The sequence below is a fragment of the Chlorocebus sabaeus genome, chromosome X (assembly GCF_047675955.1).
Source record: "Chlorocebus sabaeus isolate Y175 chromosome X, mChlSab1.0.hap1, whole genome shotgun sequence".
Lineage (NCBI taxonomy): Eukaryota > Metazoa > Chordata > Mammalia > Primates > Cercopithecidae > Chlorocebus > Chlorocebus sabaeus.
Window position 1 is genome coordinate 128,229,018 of NC_132933.1, and position 23,508 is coordinate 128,252,525.

The 23,508-nt window shown below is 41.4% G+C and overlaps 1 protein-coding gene across 4 annotated transcripts in view; it reads left to right on the top strand.

Annotated features, from left to right (window-relative positions):
- Positions 1–23,508, top strand: part of PCYT1B (phosphate cytidylyltransferase 1B, choline) — a 115,502-nt gene that overhangs the window by 64,783 nt on the left and 27,211 nt on the right. For all 4 annotated transcript variants that reach the window (XM_007991319.3, XM_007991321.3, XM_007991317.3 and 1 more), the window contains exons 3-5: positions 789–905; positions 18,209–18,360; positions 21,027–21,105. In XM_007991319.3, coding sequence (XP_007989510.1) covers positions 789–905; positions 18,209–18,360; positions 21,027–21,105 — 348 coding nt within the window. The remainder of the gene's footprint in view (positions 1–788; positions 906–18,208; positions 18,361–21,026; positions 21,106–23,508) is intronic.

Genomic DNA, 23,508 nt, shown 5'->3' on the forward strand with positions numbered 1-23,508 from the left:
CTGTATGCCACTGTCTGTGAGACCTCTTTACTTTTGGCCTTTCTCCCTAGGAAGGACTATAGTGTTTGTTGCTCATCTTCGGCCCTGAGCACCACTTCTACATGCAACATTACATCCTGACTTTCCTCCCTTTGAGGCGTATGTCCCTCATCTCTTATTATACCAAAGAGGTTAGGGAGTGGCCTTGCAGTGGTATGCTGGTAAAGGTTTAACAGCTGGTCCTCCAGCAGGAAATAAGCCCTGATTTGTAGCATTTGCCAATTTCTGTTGTGGAAGCATTCTACCATGGCTGATTTCAGGCTACCAACGTGACTTGGAGTTGGGAAGAAAGGTGTAAGGTGAACCATGTGAGCAGATTCCAGTACATCATTGCCTTTGGGAACAGGGACTTGGGGTCTTCATTCAGGATTGCCAGACTCAAGGATTAAGCCATTTGCTGTTTCCATTGAGCTCCTCAGTTACTCCTGCCTATGTGTCTCAGCTGGGCTGACTCTGCTGGCTCAGTCACCTAGACTCCAGTCCGGGTCAAGACAACTCCCCAGTGCTCTGTGTTTGTCTTTTCTGTTGGCTAAAAATGTGTGTTCCCTGGTTTGATCTTAATTTTGTTATATTTTTGCTCTGCTTTGATGTCTTCAGAAGAACCTCTTTAAAATTAGTTTCATGCACTGATGTGAAACTGATGGTATGTAGAGATTGTGTCTTATCCAGAAAGTTTCTTATGACTGATGGAAGGTAGCTGAGATTCCTCATTCTGCAGTTCTGTTAACAGTGTTTTCTTTCTCCCACAGCTGACAGGCCTGTCAGAGTATACGCCGATGGAATATTTGACCTCTTCCACTCGGGTCACGCAAGGGCCCTTATGCAAGCAAAAACACTGTTTCCCAACAGCTACTTGTTGGTAGGAGGTAAGAAGTGCATTTTCTTTTTGTCTAGAAAACTCTTTTATAATATGTTTTCTGAAAAGAGCCCCTTTCAGTTCCATCAGTAAAATCTCACATTGTTAATGCTTCCAATTCAGCCCATACTGGCTCTCTTGTTCAATGCCTGAAATTTAAAATGATGTTTGAAAAACCATAGGGGAAGTTACATCATGGGATTGTATAACCCTGATCCTCGGAGAGAGATGGGCTGATAGTACTACTAAGGGTAAATGCTTCATGTTTTCCATTAGTGCCTTTCTCCTAGTGTTTAAGGCTTGATCCAAATTATGTTTCTAAAATTTTCTAGAGGGATAAGAGAAGCAATATTATTCTGATTTCAAATCTCAAAGAACTGAAGGGAGTTAGGATGATGAAGAACAAACAAGGTCATTATCTATTTCTTTCGTGTGACCTACAGCACTTAGGACAATGTTGTGCTAACACTAGTGGCTTGTAACAGCCCCACTTAGTTGAATTTGTGGCAGTGTGTTAAAGACATGGAGATTTATATACTGAGGTAATCTTGGTTCACAACGAAGGGACCAATTTACTCACTGAGTCCATGGAAAGAAAAGGATCATTAGATGTGGATTGAAATTTTCCTCCTCCAGGAGGCCTAACTATTTCAATTTGGCTAAAACGGACAGAACCTGACTCGGAAGACCTGTATCTCACTTGTGTAGCTTCTGGAAGGAGCATATTCATTCAGAGTAATCAGTTTTTGTGGCATATAAACTAGGCACCATCACATCTTACACCTCTACTGGGAGAAAAAAAGTACTGGTAAGAGACTACATAACTGTTTTTTAAAGCATTTTGTTACCTTCTGCAATTAAAAACCACTTGTTGTTTGTTTGTTTGTTTGAGGCGGAATCTCACTCTGTCACCCAGACTGGAGTGCAGTGGCGCAATCTTGACTCACCGCAACCTCCACCTCCTGGGTTCAAGCAATTCTCCCACCTCAGCTTCCTGAGTAGCTGGGATTACAGGCACGCGCCACCAAACCCAGCTAATTTTTTAAAAATATTTTTAGTAGAGATGGGGTTTCATCATATTGTCCAGGCTGGTCTTGAACTCCTGACCTCAGGTGATCCACCTGCCTCAGCCTCCCAAAGTGCTGGCATTACAGGCGTGAGCCACCATGCCCAGCCAAAAACCACTTGTTGGACATTTAAGAGGAACTCTTCTGCAGATTTTGCCAAGGATGGTGACCACAGGACCATTGAATGGAGTTTTTCCAGAAGGAAGAAATGGTGAAAGGCAACGGTTATTGGGCAAGTCATGCAGAGGGAACCGAAAACAGGCAGAGAACCCAACCCTTGCTTACCTCCCTTTAGCCTGAAAACCATTTCTTGAGAGCGCACTACCACCTGGAGTCTGGTTCTAGGCTACTGGGGCCCTGGAGAGACCTCTGCAGTGTTTGGGCTTTGGTCATTTGGGCGGCCTAAATTTGGAGGTGGTTAGGTGTGCGTCACAGTTAACAGGAACACTAGCTGTGGCCCTGTGTTATCACAACCAAGGTAAGATCAAAGGAAATGTGTAGCTTTCAGTATGTTCTTGTAAATTGGAGAAGGCAGTCGGTCAATATCAGTAGCTCTCTAGGTCGTTAGGCAACAGTGATTTAACTGATTCACTGAATGATTTCTTCATTCAACAACTTTTTTTTTTTTTTTTTTTTGAGATGGAGTCTTGCTCTGTCACCCAGGCTGGAGTGCAATGGCACGATCTCGGCTCACTGCAACCTCTGCCTTCCGGGTTCAAGTGATTCTCCTGCCTCAGCTTCCCAAGTAGCTGGGATTATAGGCACGTGCCACCATGACTGGCTAATTTTTGTATTTTTAGTAGAGACGGGGTTTCACCATGTTGGTCAGGCTGGTCTTGAACTCCTGACCTCATGATCCACCTGCCTCGGCCTCCCAAAGTGCTGGATTACAGGCACACGCCACCATGCCTGGCTAATTTTTTGTATTTTTAGTAGAGATGGTGTTTCATCATGTTGGCCAGGCTGGTCTCAAACTCCTGGCCTTAGGTAATCCACCTGCCTTAGCCTCCCAAAATGCTAGGATTACAGGCATGAGCCACCGCTCCCGGCCCCTTCATCTAACAACTCTTTATTGAACTCTTACTATGTGCCAGGCATTTTTCTATACACTGGGGTTGTGGCCCTGAACAAAATAGACTATGTCCTCAGAGAACTTGGAGTCTGAGGGAAAGGCAGTCATTGCCCACTAAACAGGTAAATATGTAGTAGTGGTACTATGAAGAAATATAGGATAAGAGAAAAGAGTGACTGGGTGGAGGAAGGAGGGATGTTTTAGGTATAAAGGTCAGGGAAGACCTCTCTGAGGAGGTGACATTTGTGCAGAGACCTGAATGAAATAAAAGCACTCAAAAGCCAGAACATCCGGTCTTCCTTGTGCAGGTTCTCACTAGGCAAGACGACAGTGTGGGGCAAGCAGAGAAGACATGGTGACGTGTTAGTTTTTTGATTTGTGTATCTTAAGGAGGCTTTCCCTAAAAGCACAGATGATTCAATACTCAGAGAAATTAATATGGGCAGAAGCCAGGAAATGAAGCAGAATAAAAGGAGAAAAATTTCAGTAAGAAATCCTGGACTTTTTAGCAGCTATAGCAAAGGGAGCTACACAGTCATTCTATCACTCTCAAAATCTAGAAGCTGAATTGTGCCATCAGGAAGAACTAGTTTTTCCTGCCTGAGTTCTGAGATAACTGTTTCAGAGGGTCACTGTGTAAGGGGCATTGAGTAATCCAAAGAACAATGTCCTCTATAGCAGGTTTACAAAGAAATTCAGATATTCCCTCAATGGCTATTACATGGGTTGTAGAAGCCAAGGGCATATTGAACTACTAGGATGACCACAAGACTGTATCCTTTGGTAAGTGACAGGGACTGGAGTACAGAAAGAAAATAAAACAATACAACATGAAGCTATAAAGAAATAGTACGTAGACTTCTGGGAACAGTGACAGAGTAAGAGTGAAAGCTGGGCATGGTGGTGCATGTCTGTAGTGCCGGCTACCCAGGAGACTGAGGCAAGAGGATCACCTGGGCCCAGGAGTTCAAGGGTATAGTGAGCTATGATCGTACCTGTACATAGCTATTGCACTCCAGCCTGCACAACACAGTGAGACTTCGTCTCTAAAACAAACAAACAAGAAAAACACCAACCATGGGCAACACAAACAATAATAAATAATTTCAGTGTGTTCTTTTCTTTGTAGATTTCTTGTTCTTATTATCTCACATAAAATAATTGAATGGTAATACTATGAAATATCTTCTAACCACTCTGTTAATAAAATTCAGTGACATTCTGGCTGGGCGCAGTGGCTTGCACCTGTAATCCCAGCACTTTGGGAGGCTGAGGTGGGTGAATTTTCTGAGGTCAGGAGTTTGAGACCAGCCTGGCCAATGTGGTGAAACCCCGTCTCTACTAAAAATCCAACAAAAAATTAGCCTGGCATGGTGGTGCACACCTGTAGCCCCAGCTACTCAGGAGGCTGAGGCAGGAGGATCGCTCGAACCCGGGAGGTGGAGGTTGCAGTGAGCCGAGATTGTGCCACTGCACTCCAGCCTGGACCACAGAGTGAGATTCTGTCTCAAAAAAAAAAAAAATTCAGTGACATCCTATATTTCATATGTCTCCATTAATTTAATATTTGATCCCAAGTCTGTTAAATGGAATCTCTAACCTCCTGTGTATAGGCACACTGCTATGGGGGCATGGTATAAGAGCTCAAATCCCAAGAGTGGCATTGCTGTCAGGGTGTGATTTCGCAAATGGTGAATGCCTTTTGGTAAAATTATAAACAAAACAAAGTGCAATCTTCCTTGATGTACATAGTAATTGCCTTCCTCTAAAATTCTGTGTCTATCATAACTGTTGCAGAAATACTTTGTGATTGTATGCAAAACAAAGGCAGATTCTAGACTCAAATAATTCTATTTTTCTAAGTTTTTTATTTAATCATTTTTTTTTAGAGATAGCGTCTTGCTCTGTCTCCCAGGCTGAAGTGCAGTGGAGTGATGACAGCTCACTGCAGCCTCAAACTCTTGGGCTCAAGTGATCCTCTGGCCTAGGCCTCCCAAAATGCTGGGACTACAGGCATGAGCTAGCACACTCAAGCTCAAATAATTTTAAATATTATGCAGGGACTTTCAGAAATCTTGCAGGATGTGGGAAAATTCTCATGTGGAGCTGCCACATGCATTGCAAGATGTCTAGCTTCATTGGCCCCTGCCCACTAAATGCTGGTAGCTGCCTCCAACCATTATGACAACTGAAGATGGCCCACAGATTTCCAAAATGCTTCCTAGAGGATGATGAAATCCTTGTTGAGGACCACTGTCTTAGACTAGGACTCATGAAATTTTGTTCCCCACAATCTCTAAAGGAATTTTGAAAAAACTGTATACCTTCTTATACAGCTTAAAGTAGACGTCTAAAATTTAGATATCAGGCTGGGTGTGGTGGCTCCCGCCTGTAATCCCGGCACTTTTTGAGGCCGAGGCAGGCAGATCACAAGAGGTCAGGAGTTCTAAACCAGCCTGGTCAACATGACGAAACCCCGTCTCTACTAAAAATACAAAAATTAGCTGGGTATGGTGGCAGGCACCTGTAATCCCAGCTACTCAGGAGGCTGAGGCAGGAGAATCGCTGAACCTGGGAGGTGGAGGTTTCAGGGAGCCGAGATCACACCACTGCACTCCAGCCTGAGTGACAGAGCGAGACACCATCTCAAATAAATAAATACACAAAATAAGTAAATAAAATTTAGGTATCTGCTTCTTTAAGTAGTTATAAAAGATGTAATTTCTGGAATATTGTAAGTATTAACCTTTTTACAAATTCATAAACTTTATTTTTTAGAGAAATTTTAAGTTCACGGCAAAATTGAATGGAAAGTACATAGAATTCCTGTATACTCCTTTCCTGCACAGGCACAACCTCCCCTGCTATGAATATCCTGCCCCAGCCTGATGGATTTGTTACAATCCATTAACCTACATTGACACATCGTTATCACCTAAAGTCCATAGTTTACATTAGGGTTCACTCTTAACGTTATACCTTCTATGGGTTTGGATAAAATTTTACATTGTCCAAACTCATAGCTATACATTGTATAATGACAGGTATCCACAATGATAGTACCATACAGATAATATTTTTACTGCCCTAAAATTCCTCTATGCTCTACCTATTCATCTCTTCCTCCCTGTAACCCCTGACAACCACTGTTCTTTTTAGTATAGTTTACTTTTTGTAGAACATCATATAATTCACATTATACAGCATGTAGCTTTTTCAGATGGGCTTATTTTACTTCATAATATTCAATTAATGTTCCTCAATGTCTTTTCATGGCTTGCTAGCTCATTTCTTTTTGGTGCTGAATAATGTTCCATTGTCTGGATGTACCACAGTGTATCCATTCATCTGCCGAAGGACATCTTAGTGGCTTCCACATTTTGGAAAATATAAATAAAGTTGCTATAAGCATCCGTGTGCAGGTTTTTGTATGGACATACATTTTCAGTTCATTCGGATAAATACCAAGGAGTGTGATTGCTAGATTGCATGGTAGGAATATGTTTAGTTTTGTAAGAAACTGCCAAACTGTTTTCCAAAATGGCTGTACCAGGAGCGGGTATAGCCCAGAGGTAGAGCATTCGACTGCAGATTGAAGTGGCTGTACCATTTTACATTCCTACTAGCAATAAATGAGAGCTCCTATTGCTTCATGTCCTTGCCAGCATTTGGTGGTATCGATGTTTTCAATTTTTACCATTCCAATAGGTGTATAGTGGGTTGTTTTAATTTTCAATTTCCTAGTGACATATGATATTGAACATTTTTCATGTGCTTCCTGGCCATCTGTAGATCTTCTTTGGAGAGGTACCTGTTAAGGTCTTTAGCACATTTTTAAAAATCCAGCTGTTTGTTTTCTTATTGTTGAGTTTTAGAGTTCTTTGTATATTTTGGGTAACAGTCCTTTATCAGTTGTATCATTTTAAAATAATTTCTCCCAGTCTATGTCTTTTTTTTTTTTTCAAGACAGAGTTTCACTCTGTTGCCTGGGCTGAAGTGCAGTGGCATGACCTTGGCTTACTGCAACCTCTGCCTCCCAGGTTCAAGCGATTCTTGTGCCTCAGCCTCCCAAGTAGCTGGCATTACAGACATGTGCCACCACACCTGGCTAATTTTTGTATTTTTAATAGAGACGGAGTTTCACCATGTTGGCCAGGCCAGTCTTGAACTCCTGATCTCAAGTGATCCGCCCACCTCAACCTCCCAAAGTGCTGGGACTACAGGTGTGAGCCACCGCGCCCAGCCCCCAGTCTATGCCTTGTTTCCTCATTCTCCTAACATAGTCTCTTGCAGAACAGGAGTTTTTAATTTTAATGAAGTCCACCTTATCAATTGTTTCTGTCATGGTTCATGCCTTTGGTGTTGTATCTAAAAAGTCATCACCATACCCAGAAGAAACCAATCTGGGTTTTCTTCTGTAGAGTTTTATAGTTTGGTATTTTACATTTACATATAGTTTGGCATTTACATTTGATTTTTGTGAAGGATGTAAGCTTATGTCTAGGTTAATTTTTTCTTTCTTTTTTTTTTTTTTTTGCATGTGAATGTCCATTTGTTCCAGCACCATTTGTTGAAAGGTCTATGTTTGCTTGCCTTTGCTCCTTTGTCAAAGATTGGTTCTCTATATATTTGTCTGGGTCTATTTCTGGGCTTTCTGTCTGTTCCATTGATGTATTTGTCTGTTCTTTTTGCCAGTACCACACTGTCTTGATTATTGTAGCTTTATAGTAAGTTTTGAAGTCAGATAGTGTCAGTTTTCTGACATTTTCTTCTCCTTCAATATCAAGTTGGTTTTTCTAGATCTTTTTCCTTTCTGTATACACTTTTATTTTTATTTTTATGTATTTTTTAAGAGAGAGGGTCTTGCTCTGTCACTCTGAGGCCCTGCTTGAGCTCCTGGAGGTAAAAGTCACAAAAGTATTTGTCCCCATGGCTTCTTGAACTCTTAGACTTGTCCACATTGAGGTGCCAGCGATTTGTCAGTTTAAATTTTCCTATTCCAGCACTGGTTCCTGGGGAGGTAGCTCTGCTTGTGGGTTTCTGCTTTAGTAAGCTAATATTCTCTCTATCTGCCTGTTACTCTCTCCAATTTTGGGAATACTGGTTTGCCCTGTGACCTCAGTTCTCTGATGGATCTAAGAAGAGTTGTAGATTTGTCAGTTCGTTCGGTTTTTACTTGTTGTCAGGACCGAGTGGCCACTTTTAAGCTCCTTACATACCAGACTGGAAACCAGAAATTCAGTATCGACATTTTAAAACAAAATTGTGGGCCAGGCACAATGGCTCATGCCTGTCATCCCAGCACTTTGGGAGGCCAAGATGGGTGGATCACTTGAGGTCAACAGTTCGAGACCAGACCAGCCTGGCCAACATGATGAAACCCCATCTCTACTAAAAATACAAAAATACTAGCCGGGCATGGTGGCGTGCACCTGTAGTTCCAGCTACTCGGGAGGCTGAGGCAGGAGAAATGCTTGAACCCAGGAAGCGGAGGTTGCCATGAGCTGAGATTGCACCACTGGACTCCAGCCTGGGTGACACAGCAAGACTCTGTCTCCAATAAATAAATAAATACATAAATAAAAAACAAAATTGTTACCCAATCACTTTAATGCATCTATTGGCATCCAAATACTGTAATGCTTTGAAACATCATCGTAAATTTACAAAACATATAACAAGTTATTTTTTAACTTTTAAATATTTATACATTTCATTTTTTCTCCTCAAACTTATATTTTTATTCTGCTTCTTTCCCATAATTTTTCCTAATGGGATATGTTTTAATGTTTGCAAATCTTTTAGCGATCACTGTATCATACTTCTCTGAAACAAAAATATGTATATAAATTAGAGCATAACTAACCAAAGCACCACATTATATATACTTTGATAAATAATTAATAACCTAAACATAAATTTGGACAGCAATGTATCTCTTAATGAGATGAATAGTATGTACCTGTAGATGTACTTATGGATGAATATAACTTACTGCTAAAATTAACATCAATTTTTTCCCAATTTTACTTGTTATAGTTATAAGTGCTGAAATATGTTGTCCATGCAAATGTGTAGATAGAATGGAAGGAGTTTGTTACAGTGATGCCACTCAATTCTTTGAACTTCTGAGTTATTTACCAAAAATAACAACACAATTTATTACTATTATTGCCATCAAAAGTAATTTTAATGGTCTATCGAGTAACAATTTGTTAAGATCCTCCTTCAAATTTGTTGCAAGCAATGGATTAGAAATGACCTGACCTGCAAAAGGATTTGTTGCCAAGCTATTAGAATCATTTGCTTTTTCTCTTTCTGGGAATTCTAACAAAAGGCTATATCAAGACTTATTAAATGACTCTTAATTATATCCCTTATTGTTTTACTTGAAAGCAACTTATTCAACTAGATATAGCCAGAAAGGGTTGGGGAAATGGTAATATTAGTAATTTAATTATGCCATTGCCAATCAAGTAATTTTTGATAAAATGTTTTTATCGTTTGCTTACAACCTTTTTTAAAAAACAAAATCTCAGGGCTACAGTTTTAGATTACTAACTTTGCAGAAAACACCATCCAACAGAATTGGCAAAACCAGTCCTCATTGTCAAACCTACTAAAAACCTACAAACCAAGAAAATGTCTTTTCAATTCAAATGCATTAATGTATTTTCAGTTCAAATGTATTAATGTATTTTCAGTTCAAAAGTATTAATGTATTTCAAGAAGCTTTATAAAAAAACACTGGGAAATAAATGATAGAATGGATTGTGTAAAATAAAATCAGTCAAGATTAAAATAATGTAGATCTAATATAATAAGTTATAAACAAGACAAGACAGTAAATCAATTCACTTAATTTGTAGCAATGCAATGTAATTTACAGATAAAATTATGTGATATTTATAGGAAGAAGCATATGATTTTTAAAAGGCATGTTATTCCTTCTCTAAATATTGGCACGTGTGTGTGTGTGAGTGTGTGTGTATCAAATTGTAGTGTTTGCCTTTTGGAAATCATCAAATAAATATGAAAAACAGAAATAGTTATCTTTAGTAGATACTATGACTAAACTTTTCCTATATATTTAAAGATAGAAAGGGGGCATATATTATTTAAAAGTAATTGATCTGGAGGCAGATAATAATTTGATTTTTTGTTATAAAGAGGTAGAAAATAAACATAGAGAATGAGATGAATTAGGATGACTTGTAAATAGAATAAATATTTTATGATGTAAGTTGATAACACAGGTTTTTAACTTCCTTTTTATTTTTTATTTTTATTTTTATTTTTATTTATTTATTTATTTATTTTTTGAGACAGAGTTTCACTCTTGTTGCCCAGGCTGGAGTGCAATGGCGCGATCTCAGCTCACAGCAACCTCCGCTTCCTCAGCTCAAGCAATTCTCCTGCCTCAGCCTCCCAAGTAGCTGGGATTACAAGCAGGTACCACCATGCCCGGCTAATTTTGTATTTTTTTAGTAGAGACAGGATTTCTCCATGTTGGTCAGGCTGGTCTCGAACTCCCGACCTCGGTGATCCGCCCGCCTCAGCCTCCCAAAGTGCTGGAATTACAGGCATGAGCCACCATGCCTGTCAACTTCCTTTTTAAATAATGCATATGAAGTCTATAAAAAATTATGTGAATGTTTTACCCACGTATCTATTCCAATGTATCTCAAAAAATTTGATAATTCTAGAAAATATTCTAGTCACATTTCTAAGAAGCAGCAGTACCCGCCTATATAGCTTTGGTTTATTGAAGTGATTTTAAAGTAAATAGCTGGAAAAAAATGCTTACTCTTAACTACAAGAGAAAAGCCATTTTTAGGATTCAATACAAGTGTTAAGAATAGCTGAAAAAATGCTTACCCTTAACTACATGAAAAAGCCATTTTTTTTTAAGCATTCAATATTTCTTTCCAATGCTCCTTTTGCTTTGAGTTCTTGGGCCTCATCCCTAAAGATCCATGTGTTCTTTGACAATAGCTGGGAGAAGAAAAGGCAAAGTTGTTAGGCAAAAATTTGCATTATTCTCCACTCTACCATATTGAGTTTCTAACACTAGGCTTCACCTGTAACAGAAATGTGTGTAAGACAGGGAAAGACAGGAAGCTTTCATAGGTTCATGGTGCTTTGAATGGTCACTAACTGAGATTTCCATTTGGTTTGCCCTGAAGGCTAAATTGCCCTCCACCCCTTCCAATGCAACACATTAAGGTTTGGGTGGTGCCTTTCTTTTGTAAAGTGGAGTAAGCATGGCTTTGGACCCAGAGACTTTCTTGACCTAGTTAATATTAGGAAAGTGAACCATTGGAAGTTGAATCTGGACATTGATTGATTTAAAACTACCTGTTCATGGGTACCTTTTGAAAAGTCTTTGTGGCTGGGTGAGGTGGCTCCCACCTGTAATCCAGCATTTTGGGAGGCCGAATGGGCAGATCATGAGGTCAGGAGTTCGAGACCAGCCTGACCAACGTGGTGAAACCCCGTCTCTACTAGAAATACAAAAATTAGCCAGGTGTGGTGGCACATGCCTGTAATCCCAGCTACTTGGGAGGCTGAGGCAGGAGAATTGCTTGAACCTGGGAGGTGGAGGTTGCAGTGAGCTGAGATCACACCACTGCACTCCAGCCTGGGCAACAGAGTGAGACTCCATCTCAAAAAAAGAAAAGAAAAGAAAAGTCTTTGTGTGTCCATGAGGGTATATGTATCCTAGTTTAAGGAGACTTTTATCTTAGACTATCTTTCTGGAGTATGACAAACCAACCAACTTAATGGCAGACAATTCTATACTGAGGAAAGTTAGGGAGCTCTTCAAGAATAGATGTCCTGTGTTGTTGGTTGAAAGGCTGGTTCTTGATAACTGTATATGTGGTCAACATGTAAAATGCTTACAGTGAGTTAAATGGATCTGCCATATTAACTAGGGTCCCCTTTACATATGCAGGTAGGTTAGGTATAGGAGTTCCTCTGGGTGGAGTGAAGACTTCACTCATGAAACCACTTTGGTCAGGGCAAGTATAGGGACAGGCATTTGGTAGAAATACTAGGTATTTGTCAGAAATCATTTATTAAAGGACCAGAAACTGTGATAACTGGAGGTACTATAGTCCATATCTCAACCTTAGGCAGTAAAAGACACCACAATTGTCATGGTTTTGCACTATGATTATAACATCTGCACTTTTTTTTTTTTTTTTGAGATGGAGTCTCACTCTGTTGCCCAGGCTAGAGTGCAGTAACATGATCTTGGTTCACTGCAACCTCTACCTCCTGGGTTCAAGCAATCCTCCCACCTCAGCCACCCCAGTAACTGGGATTACAAGCATGCACCACCACACCTGGTTAATTTTTCTGTTTTTAGTAGAGACAGCGTTTCACCATGTTGGCCAGGATGGTCTCGAACTACTTACTTCAAGTGATCTGCCCACCTCAGCCTCCCAAAGTGCTGGGATTACAGGCATGAGCCACCGCACCCAGCCCAATACCTGCACTTCTAATTTTTTAAGCATGTAGCCAGTAACAATTTGAAAATTCTTCTATGCAAGCTTATCTTGTTGGCATTGTTTTAGTGAATTGAGACTCTTCACTTGTAAAGCTCTTTTTTCCTCCACTTTAATTTGCAAGTTTGTGTCATTTAAAAACAGGCCAAAGAATTAAAATTTATACTAGAGTGTTTTTTTCTCTAAAAAAATTTTTATAGAGTCACCAAATAGCCACCTCTGCTTCGCAGGAGGGCAATAAAAATAACAACAGTAAACATACTACTACTACTATAGAAGACATAAAGATTACTCCACCAACTTGGATTTATCTTATTATATTTTAATTGAAACTAAATATTCTTTATGAGTCCATTTTGCCTGACTGGTAGGAAATTCAGTCTCGGTCTTTTTTTTTTTTTTTTTTTTTGAGACAGAGTCTCACTCTCTCACCCAGACTGAAGTGCAGTGATGTGATCTCGGTTCACTGCAACCTCCGCCTCCCAGGCTCAAGCAATTCTCCTGCCTCAGCCTCCTGAGTAGCTGGAATTACAGGCACACACCACTACCACCCGGCTAATTTTTGTGTTTTTAGTAGAGATGGGGTTTCACCATGTTGACCTGGCTGGTCTCGAATTCCTGACCTCAAATGATCCACCCACCTCGGTCTCCCAAAGTGCTGGGATTACAGACGTGAGCCACTGTGCCTGGCCTAGTCTCAGACTTTGCTGGGCTCTCTTCACCTCCGCAGAGTCAAACAAGTGTCCACAATGTTTACAGAAACAGGAGTGGGGCCTCCAGTCTTCAACCCAGGGCCATTTTTGCACTGCCCTCACTGTCTGAGCCCACATAATTACTAGAAGGGAGCAGATTCGTTGCACCTATCACAGGTCAGGTTCCTGCAGTCTGTTCCCAGGTGGAACTCCCATGCCTAGGGCCTCACATTCTCCTATCTCCTGAGGTCCTGCCACTGGCACCTGCTGCTTGTGGGATCCATAGACTTTTGGCCCTTTCCCTGCAATTTGGAGAGATCTTGTCTCTCATTGTCTTCTTCTTTCCAGAATACCCCCCAAGTTGCTCTGGCTTCAGGAAAACAGCAGCCAGGAAGTCAGGCTATCTACCAGCAACTTGAGTTCACAGCACCTACAAAGGAGTCTGTGCCACGGGGCCCTCATACCTTCTTGGAGTAGGGGGCAGGGAAAAGACAGAACACAAAATCTGAAGTAATAGATCCATGAATGATCCTATTTTCCTACTACTATTCATAAATGGCTAACATTATTCAGCATTACTCTCTGCTCATAAAGATGATCAAATTTAATTCTCAAAACTTCACCATGTTTTAAAGATCAGACAACCGAGGCTGAGAGAGTTTGAGTAACTTTCTCGGTAATAGCAGAGCTGGGATTAGAACCTGAGTCTGTTGGGCTCCCAAGTTCAACCCCTATGTTGTATTTTCTCTCCTGTGGGAGCACAGTGAGGTGCCAGCATAGGTTAGCTGCAGCATGAGTTCCCAGATAGCTCAATGAATTCATCCATGGAATACCACTGCCCAGAGCTCTCCATCTGGTTGTCAGAGTGCATTTGCCAAGACTCAAGAACAACAGTGCTGCTTTGGGCGTAATTAATGTTTAGACAATAACTGGTCAGCATGTTCAGCTGCTTCTTGAGGTCACTCCTGGGATAGGAAAATAGGACCCCGTATTGGCATAAACAGGATGTTTGTTTTCTTTGTGCTCTATCAGTAGGCCATTATCTCGGTCATGTAGAAGTTATACCAAATTGCTCAGGTGCAGATTCAGAAAGGGGGAGGATGTGGCACGGCCTAGTTTTGTGCTGTTTAAAATAGAAAATGGAGTCTGAAATCCATTTCTGCTCAATATGATTCTTGGGGTAGTATTTTAATAAAGTCCTAAAAGAACATTCAAAGAGTCTTAGATTAGTTTTAAAATCATATTGCATGGCCCATAAAGAATTCCTGTTTATGGGGTCAAAAGCTAATATAGTCAGTAAATCAATACGTAGTTATTATGGCCCTACTACCTGCCACCTCCTGCCCACCTTTCCCCCTACCCCCACCTCTGGGCATGATGGGTGATTCAAAGACAGGTAGAGCTCTTGACTTAAGTTATTTATAATATGCTTCAGGGTTTTCAAATGTTGTATTCATCAGAATCATCTCTGAAGCTTGTCAAAGACAGAGCTATCTGGGCCCCACTACAGACGCACTGAATCAAAATCTCAGGGAGTGGGCTGGGTTTCTTTATATGTATTTAACAAGTTCCTTGGGTGATTCTGATACTCAGCAGTTTTCAAGCCAGACTTATGGTTGATGTTGTTTTGGTAATATAAACTGCTACAATAGAAAACATCTCAGGAAGTATGTATAGGAGATATAGAGGCATATGTGTGTGTGTGTGTATATATATATATATATAGAAACTCATTAGTCTCTCATTTGCATGTATGTTGTTGAAATGTCCCTGTAGGCCAGACGTGGTGGCTCACGCCTGTAATCCCAGCATTTTGGGAGGTTGAGGCAGGTGGATCACTTGAAGTCAGGACTTCAAGACCAACCTGGCCAACATGGCGAAACCCTGTCTCTACTAAAAATACAAAAATTAGCCAAGTGTGGTGGCAGGCGCCTGTAATCCCAGCTACTCGGGAGGCTGAGGCAGAAGAATTGCTTGAACCCAGAAGGTAAAAGTTGTAGTGAGCTGAGATCGCGCCATTGCACTCCAGCCTGGGCTACAGAGGGAGACTCTGTGTCCAAAAAAAAAAAAAAAAAAAAAAAAGAAGGAGAGAGAGAGAGAGAGAGAAACCTGTAGATAAATATACATCTATTATTGTAAATAATAATAAATATTTGTTGATTTGTTGTGTATCTATATGTATCAGGCTTTGTTAATTCATTCAAGAAATATCGTTAAAAGCCTACTAGGGGCCAGGTATGGTACATCAGAAAATGAAACAAAAGTCCCTGCCCTCGGGGAATTTATAGGGGAACACCAACAATAAAACTAAATAAGACAGCTACATGAGACAAGTGTCATGGGGAGAAGTAACGCAGCAGAGGATCACAATTCAGAAGAGGGTGGGGATACTTGGGAGACTGAGGCAGGAGAATCGCTTGAACCCGGGAGGCGGAGGTTGCAGTGAGCCAAGATCGTGCCATTGCACTCCAGCCTGGGCAACAAGAGCAAAGCTCTGTCAAAAAAAAAAAAAAAGAAGAAGATAGGGGAAAAGACTTGAGGGAGAGGAGGAGGTGAGCTCTATGAGTATTTGGAGCACAATTATTCCAGTTTTGGGGAATAGTGTAAGGCCCTGACCTGAGGAGAAGTATTCAAGAAACTGCAAGGCCAGGAAGCTGGGAGACACTAGGAGGTTGGTCAGGGAGGCAAGGAGTGGGCAGAGGCATGGGTCTTGTCGGCCACTGGAGGACTTCGGTTTTACTCTGAGTGAGATGGGAAGGGTTCTGAGTTTGGGAATGACGCAGACTGACAAGCTTCAACAGGCTCATTCTGGTCAATGAGAATAAGTTGTTGGGAGTGGGCAAGGCCGGAATCAGGAGATCAGTTAAGAGGCTACTGCAGTCATCCCTGGGAGAGATGATGAAGGGGCGGGGATGGGAGCAGTGGAGGTGCTGAGAAAAACATGGCTTCCGGGAGTGCTTTGAAGGCAGAGCCTGCAGTTTTCCTGATGGCTTGGGTGTGGATTATGTGAAGGGACTACAACAGAAGGCTTTCCAAGGATGCTGAGTGTGGCCGTTGGCTATGCTTACTCTGTGGCCAGATTTGATTCTGGCTATGGGCCATCATTCTGTTCCAAGAAAATGATCATATTTTTGTTTTTAAAACACATCTTGTGAGATTAGGCAGTATCTGTCTTCCTGTGTCTGGCTTATTTCACTTAATGAAATATCCTCCAGATCCATCCATGTTGCCATAAATGACAGGATTTCATTCTTTTTCATAGCTAAATAGTATTCCATTGTGTTTATATACCAATACCACTTATATATGGAATCTAAAGAAGTTGATCTCATGGAAATAGAGAGTAGAACAGTGGTTACCAGAGGCTGGGGAAGGTAGGTGACAGGGGACAGGGAGAAGTTCATCAACGAGTACCAAGTTACAGTTAGGCGGAATAAGTTCCGGTGTTCTATTGCACATTAGGGTGACTATGGTTAACAATATTGTATATTTCAAAACACCTATAAGACAGAATTTCGAATGTTCTTACCACAAAGAAATGATAAAGGTATGAGGTGATGGATATGCTAAATATCCTGATTAGATTATTATACAATGTATACATGCATGGAAACATCACAGTCTACACCATAAATATGTTAATTATTATGCATCAATTCATTTTTTTAAATTAAACACATATTGTGCACTTAATGTTAGTGAATTTATTGGCTGGTGACAGTGCCTCATGCCTGTAATCCCAACACTTTGGGAGGCTGAGGCCAGTGGATCACTTGCAGTCAGGAGTTCGAGACCAGCCTGGCCAACATGGTGAAACCCCGTCTCTACTAAAATACAAAAATTAGCTGGGTGTTGTGGCACACACCAGCTGCTCAGGGGCCTGAAGCAGGAGAATCACTTGAACCTGGGTAGTGGAGGTTGCAGTGAGCCAAGATCACGCCACTGCACTCCAGCCTGGGTGACAGAACAAGACTCTGTCTCAAAAAAAAAAAAAAAAAATTAGTGAATTTATTGTAAGTACATAATACTTTAAAGAAAAAAAAATGCATTGCAAAGATCAGTCAAGGTAGTTCTGACTGGCCACTGCAAGGCTCTCACTGGGATCTTGGTAAACAGGGACTGTACCCACAATGGTATTGCTTCCTGACACATAGGAGATCTTAGGAAAGCTGCCTTGGCCAGCCAAAAGATAGGATAGTGAATAGTATTTATTGTTCAGTTTGTTTAAAAGCACTTTTTTTGTAAGTTCTCAAAAAATGTTTTCTAAGGCTGATAGTGGAAGATATCCCCATTTGAGGGTTCAGGAACCTGAGATCTAGAAAGGATAAGAGATGTGGAAAGGATGAACTCTACTAGATCAAACCTTTGATTTTATGACTTTCTCCTCTTGATTGAGTGGCCTGATGTGTAGTGACTGGCCCTCAATCCAGAAACAGAAGTACATGTATTTGTGTGTGTGTGTGTGTGTGTGTGTGTGTGTGTGTGTCTGTCTGTCTGTCTGTCTCATACTTGGGTTGCAAAATACAATGATCTAGTAAAATAATTGGAACCGATTGTTCAAACCATTCAAACCTCCTATAAATCAGGCCTCTTGGTTCCTCTCCTTCTCTCACTTCTGTCTGTTCATTTGGTCATTTTATTTCTGAATGGTAATTTTCACTGAGGAGTGGGATAGGAAAATAAAAAGACATGAAAGTCACATTAGGTAGTGTAGAGAATAATTTTAATAGAAGCCTCCATGGAGAATGCAGATGTAATTAGCACTAAAATGAAATTCTGAATTGTCAGTGGATTTCAGCTTACTTTGCTCTCCAAATCCTTTGTTCCCTTAAAAAACTGAGTTCAATTATGACAAGCACCTAGCAAAGCTGTGCTTCTTTTGTCCTGCTGAAGAAGCCTTGTCTGAACCAGGGTGGCTGTGAGCAGGTCCTGGGCTGAGTAATGGCATTTAATGCATTTGCCTGTTTCAGTTTGCAGTGATGATCTCACCCACAAATTCAAAGGTTTCACTGTGATGAATGAAGCCGAGAGATATGAAGCTCTCAGACACTGTCGCTACGTAGACGAAGTAATCAGAGATGCTCCCTGGACACTCACGCCAGAGTTTCTGGAAAAACACAAGGTACTTGTCGTTCTCCCACATTCTCTAAGTAGCAAGATTAGGGAGTCTGGTTCTGCAGCTAAGACTACAGAAAGCCCAAAGTCTCTCTCAATTTCTAAAAGAGGTAATTTCAGGAACTGTCATGTGGAACTGCTTGATGTGGCACCTTTCTTTTCCGCCCAAGCCCGAGGGCTGGTATCCTCTCACTTCTTTGAGTATGGGCCCTGGAGCTAAACCACCCAGGTCCAAATCCTGCCTCTATCTCTTCCTAGTTGTGAGACCTTAAACAAGATATCTAACCACACTGTACTCGCTTACCTCAACTGTAAAATGGGATGATGTTGGTATCTTCCTTGTGGGCGTGTTTTGAAGATCTAAGAGACAATCTTAGTTAAGCAGTTAGAACACTGGCTGGCCCATAGCAAGAGCTCCAAAACTGTCATTGTCACCACTATCACCACCGTCATTATTGATGCTTATTGATTCATAGGCATTCTTTTTCATGGAACAAATGAACACACATCTTATCCAGAAGGTCACAGGTCAGCCTTTAAAGAAAGAACTTTATATCTATGATTTTGTGACCCTGAGAATCCTACTGACATAAGATTTTTATTAGTTGGAAACATGAGAGATTCTTTTGATCTGCATCAAATTATGTGCTTTGTATCTCCCTACCAGCCCCACATTAGGAGCTATTCTTTCCTTTTATAAGCAGTACAAAAAAAAAATAAGATTAAGCTGTTCTAAGAATTTTCTTTTCTATTTTTAAAGCCACGATGCAGAAGAGAATAGAGAACACTGATAAATGTGCATGAGTAATAGCTGAAGAGACAATTTCCCAGTGAGAATAAAAAGAAAAAGGAAAAACTACAATATGATTTACTTCCAGTAATCACTACCACATTTTTACTAAGCATCTATTGTATATTCAACATGTGCTAGGCATTATGGGGGATACTTATAATGATAATGATGGCTGTAATTTATTGAGTATTTACCATGTGCCCGGCACTGTGCTAAGGGCTTTGTCATTATATGAATTGAATTCAATCTCACAGCTACCCTGAGAAGTTGTTATTATACATTGGAGAGGAAAAGGAACTAAGTTTGAGCGCTAAGAATAGAATTAATAATAATAATAAACATTGATTGAGGATATACTCCGTACTAATTATTTTTCAGCATTTTAACATAATTATATCATTTAATCCAGTGATTCTCAACTGGGGCGAGTTTGCCCTGAGGAACATTTGGCAATGTCTTGAGACATTTGGGGTTGTCACAGCTAGAGGGGTGCTACCGGCATCTAGTGGGTAAAATTAGGGATGCTGCTAAGCATGTGCCAATGCACAAGACAACTCCTGACACCAGAGAATTCTCCAGTCCCGAATGTCACTAGTACTGAGCTTGAGAAATCCTGATTGAATCCTTTCCCCCAACTTATGAGTTATATAGCTAGCAAGTAGTGGGGCAGGGAATCATACTACTCTAAACTACCTCTCAAGTATTTAACTACTACTACTCTAAATTACCTCTCAAGGTAGAGTGAAACCCCATTTTAAAGGACTTGTTATAAAGGGTTTTAAAATCTAGGCAAGGAGTGTTTACTTGATGTTGCAGGAAACAGGAATAAAGATGAGCAGGCGTGAGGATGGCGAGAAAATAAATAAATAAATAAAAACCAAAAAAAACCTGTTTAAGGAGGATACCCCATGTGACAGCAGGATGGCTTGGAGAGGAGGAGGCGTACAGTGAGAAAGGCCAGATACAAGTTGGTGTCAGTAATCTGGGTGACCAGGTCCTGGATTTGGTGTAGTCTCAATGGAGAGAAAATGATGGGTACACACTTACATATGCATGTGTGCACACACACACACACACACACATCCCAGCGGAACCTAGGGTGAGTGAAATAAGTAGAGAAAAGAGGCTTATTCCAAGGCTTGGGTCTCCCCAAGACCCAAAATGAATAAAATAAAAGTGCCTTTGGAAGGGGTCACTCATTTTCAGAAAGGTGAAGTAAATTCAGGACAGGATGATTTAAAGTGACAACAAGAGGTGGTAAAAGAGAGGGCTGCAGTGGGAGTTAAGACCACCTGGCCTGGTGCCCCGGCAGCCCACTCCAGTCTTTAAGCCTCGGATAAATCTAACAAATTTTCTAGTTCCAGCACCTTATGTCCCAACTGAAGCAGTAACATGTGGCATGCCCACCTCACAAGGTGGTTATGAGGATCGAATGAGGAAAGAGACAAATTCCTTTTCACAGTATAAAATGTGACCTAAGTGTGAGTGCCCATTGCCATCAATGGGAGAGGAAATGAAGATTTGGGTTCCTCATCATAGGAGGGATGATAAAAATTCAAAGAATGAATGGGTTCTCTCAAGGATAAACTTTAGATGCAGAAGGACAGAAGGCCAAGAAAACCTACTCTCTGGGGTAGGACAAGAAAGAGGGACCAGCAAAGGAGAGAAACCAAAACATTTATTCTTCTAGTTCCCATTATCTCATAGAAATGAAAATAGTTGGAAATACATTTCAGCCAAGGATTCAGGTCTCCACTATAAATATAACATACAACTGCCTTATTTTGAAAAGGCATTCTGAAGTCACCATTCCCCCCTTCAAATCTGCAGACATGCACATCCATCCCAGTGGTGACATCACTCTTCTCTCTCTTCAACAGATTGATTTTGTGGCTCATGATGACATTCCGTATTCCTCTGCTGGCTCTGATGATGTTTACAAGCACATAAAGGAAGCAGGTGAGGCATTCCCCTCTGCTCACCTGTCAAACACATCACAATAATCAGGTGTAATAAGAGACATCTGCCCTGGGACATCTGCAGTGTATACAAACAGGGAGTTACAACTTTAGATGTCCCCCAAACAGCTTCTACAAGCCACTGTTAACATGTGCTAAGGCTCAGTTATGGCACAGATACCATTTAGGTATTTATATAGGAATGAACCTGAGCACCAAAGTGCTCAACTTTAGGTCTGAGGCTTAATTTCCGGGCTCATCAGACGAAAAATGCAGGACCCCATTACTTAAAGGGCAGCCATTTTCCCCATTCATAATTAAGTCTTCACAATGAAATTACTGGATACTCCCAAGAAATTTCCTTCCAGAAGAAGATAGATAACTGGCTAGTTAATAACCTGGACTCCTTGTGTCCAAAGTTAGTCCTGCCATATTTCTAGTGTCATCCTGTCACATGTTAGTAATATTATCAGGTACCACATGTAGAGGCAAAGAAAATGGGTACATGTTTTAATGGCTTGGCTTATTTTCTGCTATTTTACTATCTACCATGCATCCCATCTATAGGCACTGTAGGTACACCCATGCATACCTTCCTACATACATTAAACCATTATCTGGCAGGTGCAGATACTATAGTGAGTTACCATACGCATAGGGATTTCAAGAAGTCTAATGCTCCCTGCATTATACTAGAGCCATTGTTGACATGTGCCATCAGAGCCATCTTCCCCACTCCTGGGGACCAATGGGACTCCACTCAGCTTGCTCCCACCATTTCCCACTCAGCCCGCTGCCACTATAGCCTTTTCCTGGTACTCATGGACCTTCAGATTCTTGAGGTAGGGTGGGCTCCTAAGGGTCACTGACCCAGACTCCTATCTCCTTCTTGGCATCTTTGCCAGCTCCTGGCAGAACTGATGCTTTTACATTTCCCATGATGGGGAGCTCCCTGCCTTCTGAGGCAGCCTGTTCCATCTTTGGATGGTTTTAGCTGTCATTGTTTAATATATGAATCCCCTGAGTGCATCTATAAGCCAGGAATTGTATGAGAGAAAATGAATAAGACATAGACCTCACCCTTGAGAGAGAGCAGAGAAAGACATAAATAATTACCCAAAATATAACCAACCTGTGGCAGAGTATGTACAGCAGGCCAGGGAAGCGTGTTCGAAGGTGGAACTGTATGAAGCACAGCGTATCTGGAGAAAATAAACATGTTAATGTAGTGTAGGGTGTGTGGAGGTGAGAGGCAGAGATGGAGACTGGCAGGACAAGCTGGTTGAGGCTTGCTTCCATATGATGTTACATGGAACCAAATACTGTTCTGAGGCAGGGGAATCTGTGATCAGGTCTTTTGTGTGGGAAGAAGCAACTGGGGGGCCATAAGTGGTTTCCATAACTAAACTTAACTAGGAAACCCCATTTCCACAGCTGACAGGAAAAAAAAACACTTGACATGTGAAATCATTCAGACTCTTCTAGGTTTGTACTTAGACTGTGTAGAGTAAACTTTTTGCCTTTTTCTCCTGAGGTGATCTAAGTTTCTGGAACACTCTGGCCTGGCATGGGTTGGGGATCTTTAGTTGTGAGGTCTCAAGACCTGCTCAGCCATCAGCCCCACCTACCAGACCCCTGTGGCAACCTCTGAGACTCTGTCACCTCCCCGCTTTGGCCTGTGCCGGCCACAGCCTCTGTCGCAGGATTCCCTTCCCTGGGGTATAGGTGTGCTGCCCAGCAGTCATGCTGATCTTAAATCTTGGACTTCCTTCCATGTTCCTCTAGAGAGTCCCCAGGAAACTTAAAAAATGTCCTCCATAATCTACTAGAGGGCCAGGGAAACCAGGCAATGTGAGTAAGCCACGTCACGCCCTGTCTGACCTGCCCGCCATGTTGGCCTCTGTAAAAGTATTTCCTTCCAAAATTCCTGACAAGGTGCCAGTGGCCCTGCACTGAGCCTTCTAAAGGGGTCTCTTCCCTGCCCCTGCCCCTGCCCCTGGGATTTGAACCTGAGTCAGAGCAAGGGACAGACCGCACTTCTGTTCCCTCACTTCTGCTGTCTGCCTCCCCATCCCTCTCTGCACTCCTCCCCTCAACTCCCAGAGGTCCTTTTCTTCTTCCTGGAGAGCAGAAAACTGCCCCTTAATTAATTTAATGCCTTCCCAGGGTTAGCATACATTCCAGGGCTTATAGTCAAACATTCTGTACCCTGAGTCTACTCAGCCTCTGGTTCTTAATAGTTCGAAAGACACTTCTGGGATTTAGAACACCCTTTTTATACTCCTCAAAGCCTGGCTCTTCCTAGTGAAATTCTTGCCTTTCTTAACTCTTCTTTTTAAATGAGCCTTAAAAAGAGACTGTTTTAGAAGTTGAAGGCTGAACACGGTCTCCTGTACTCTCAGCT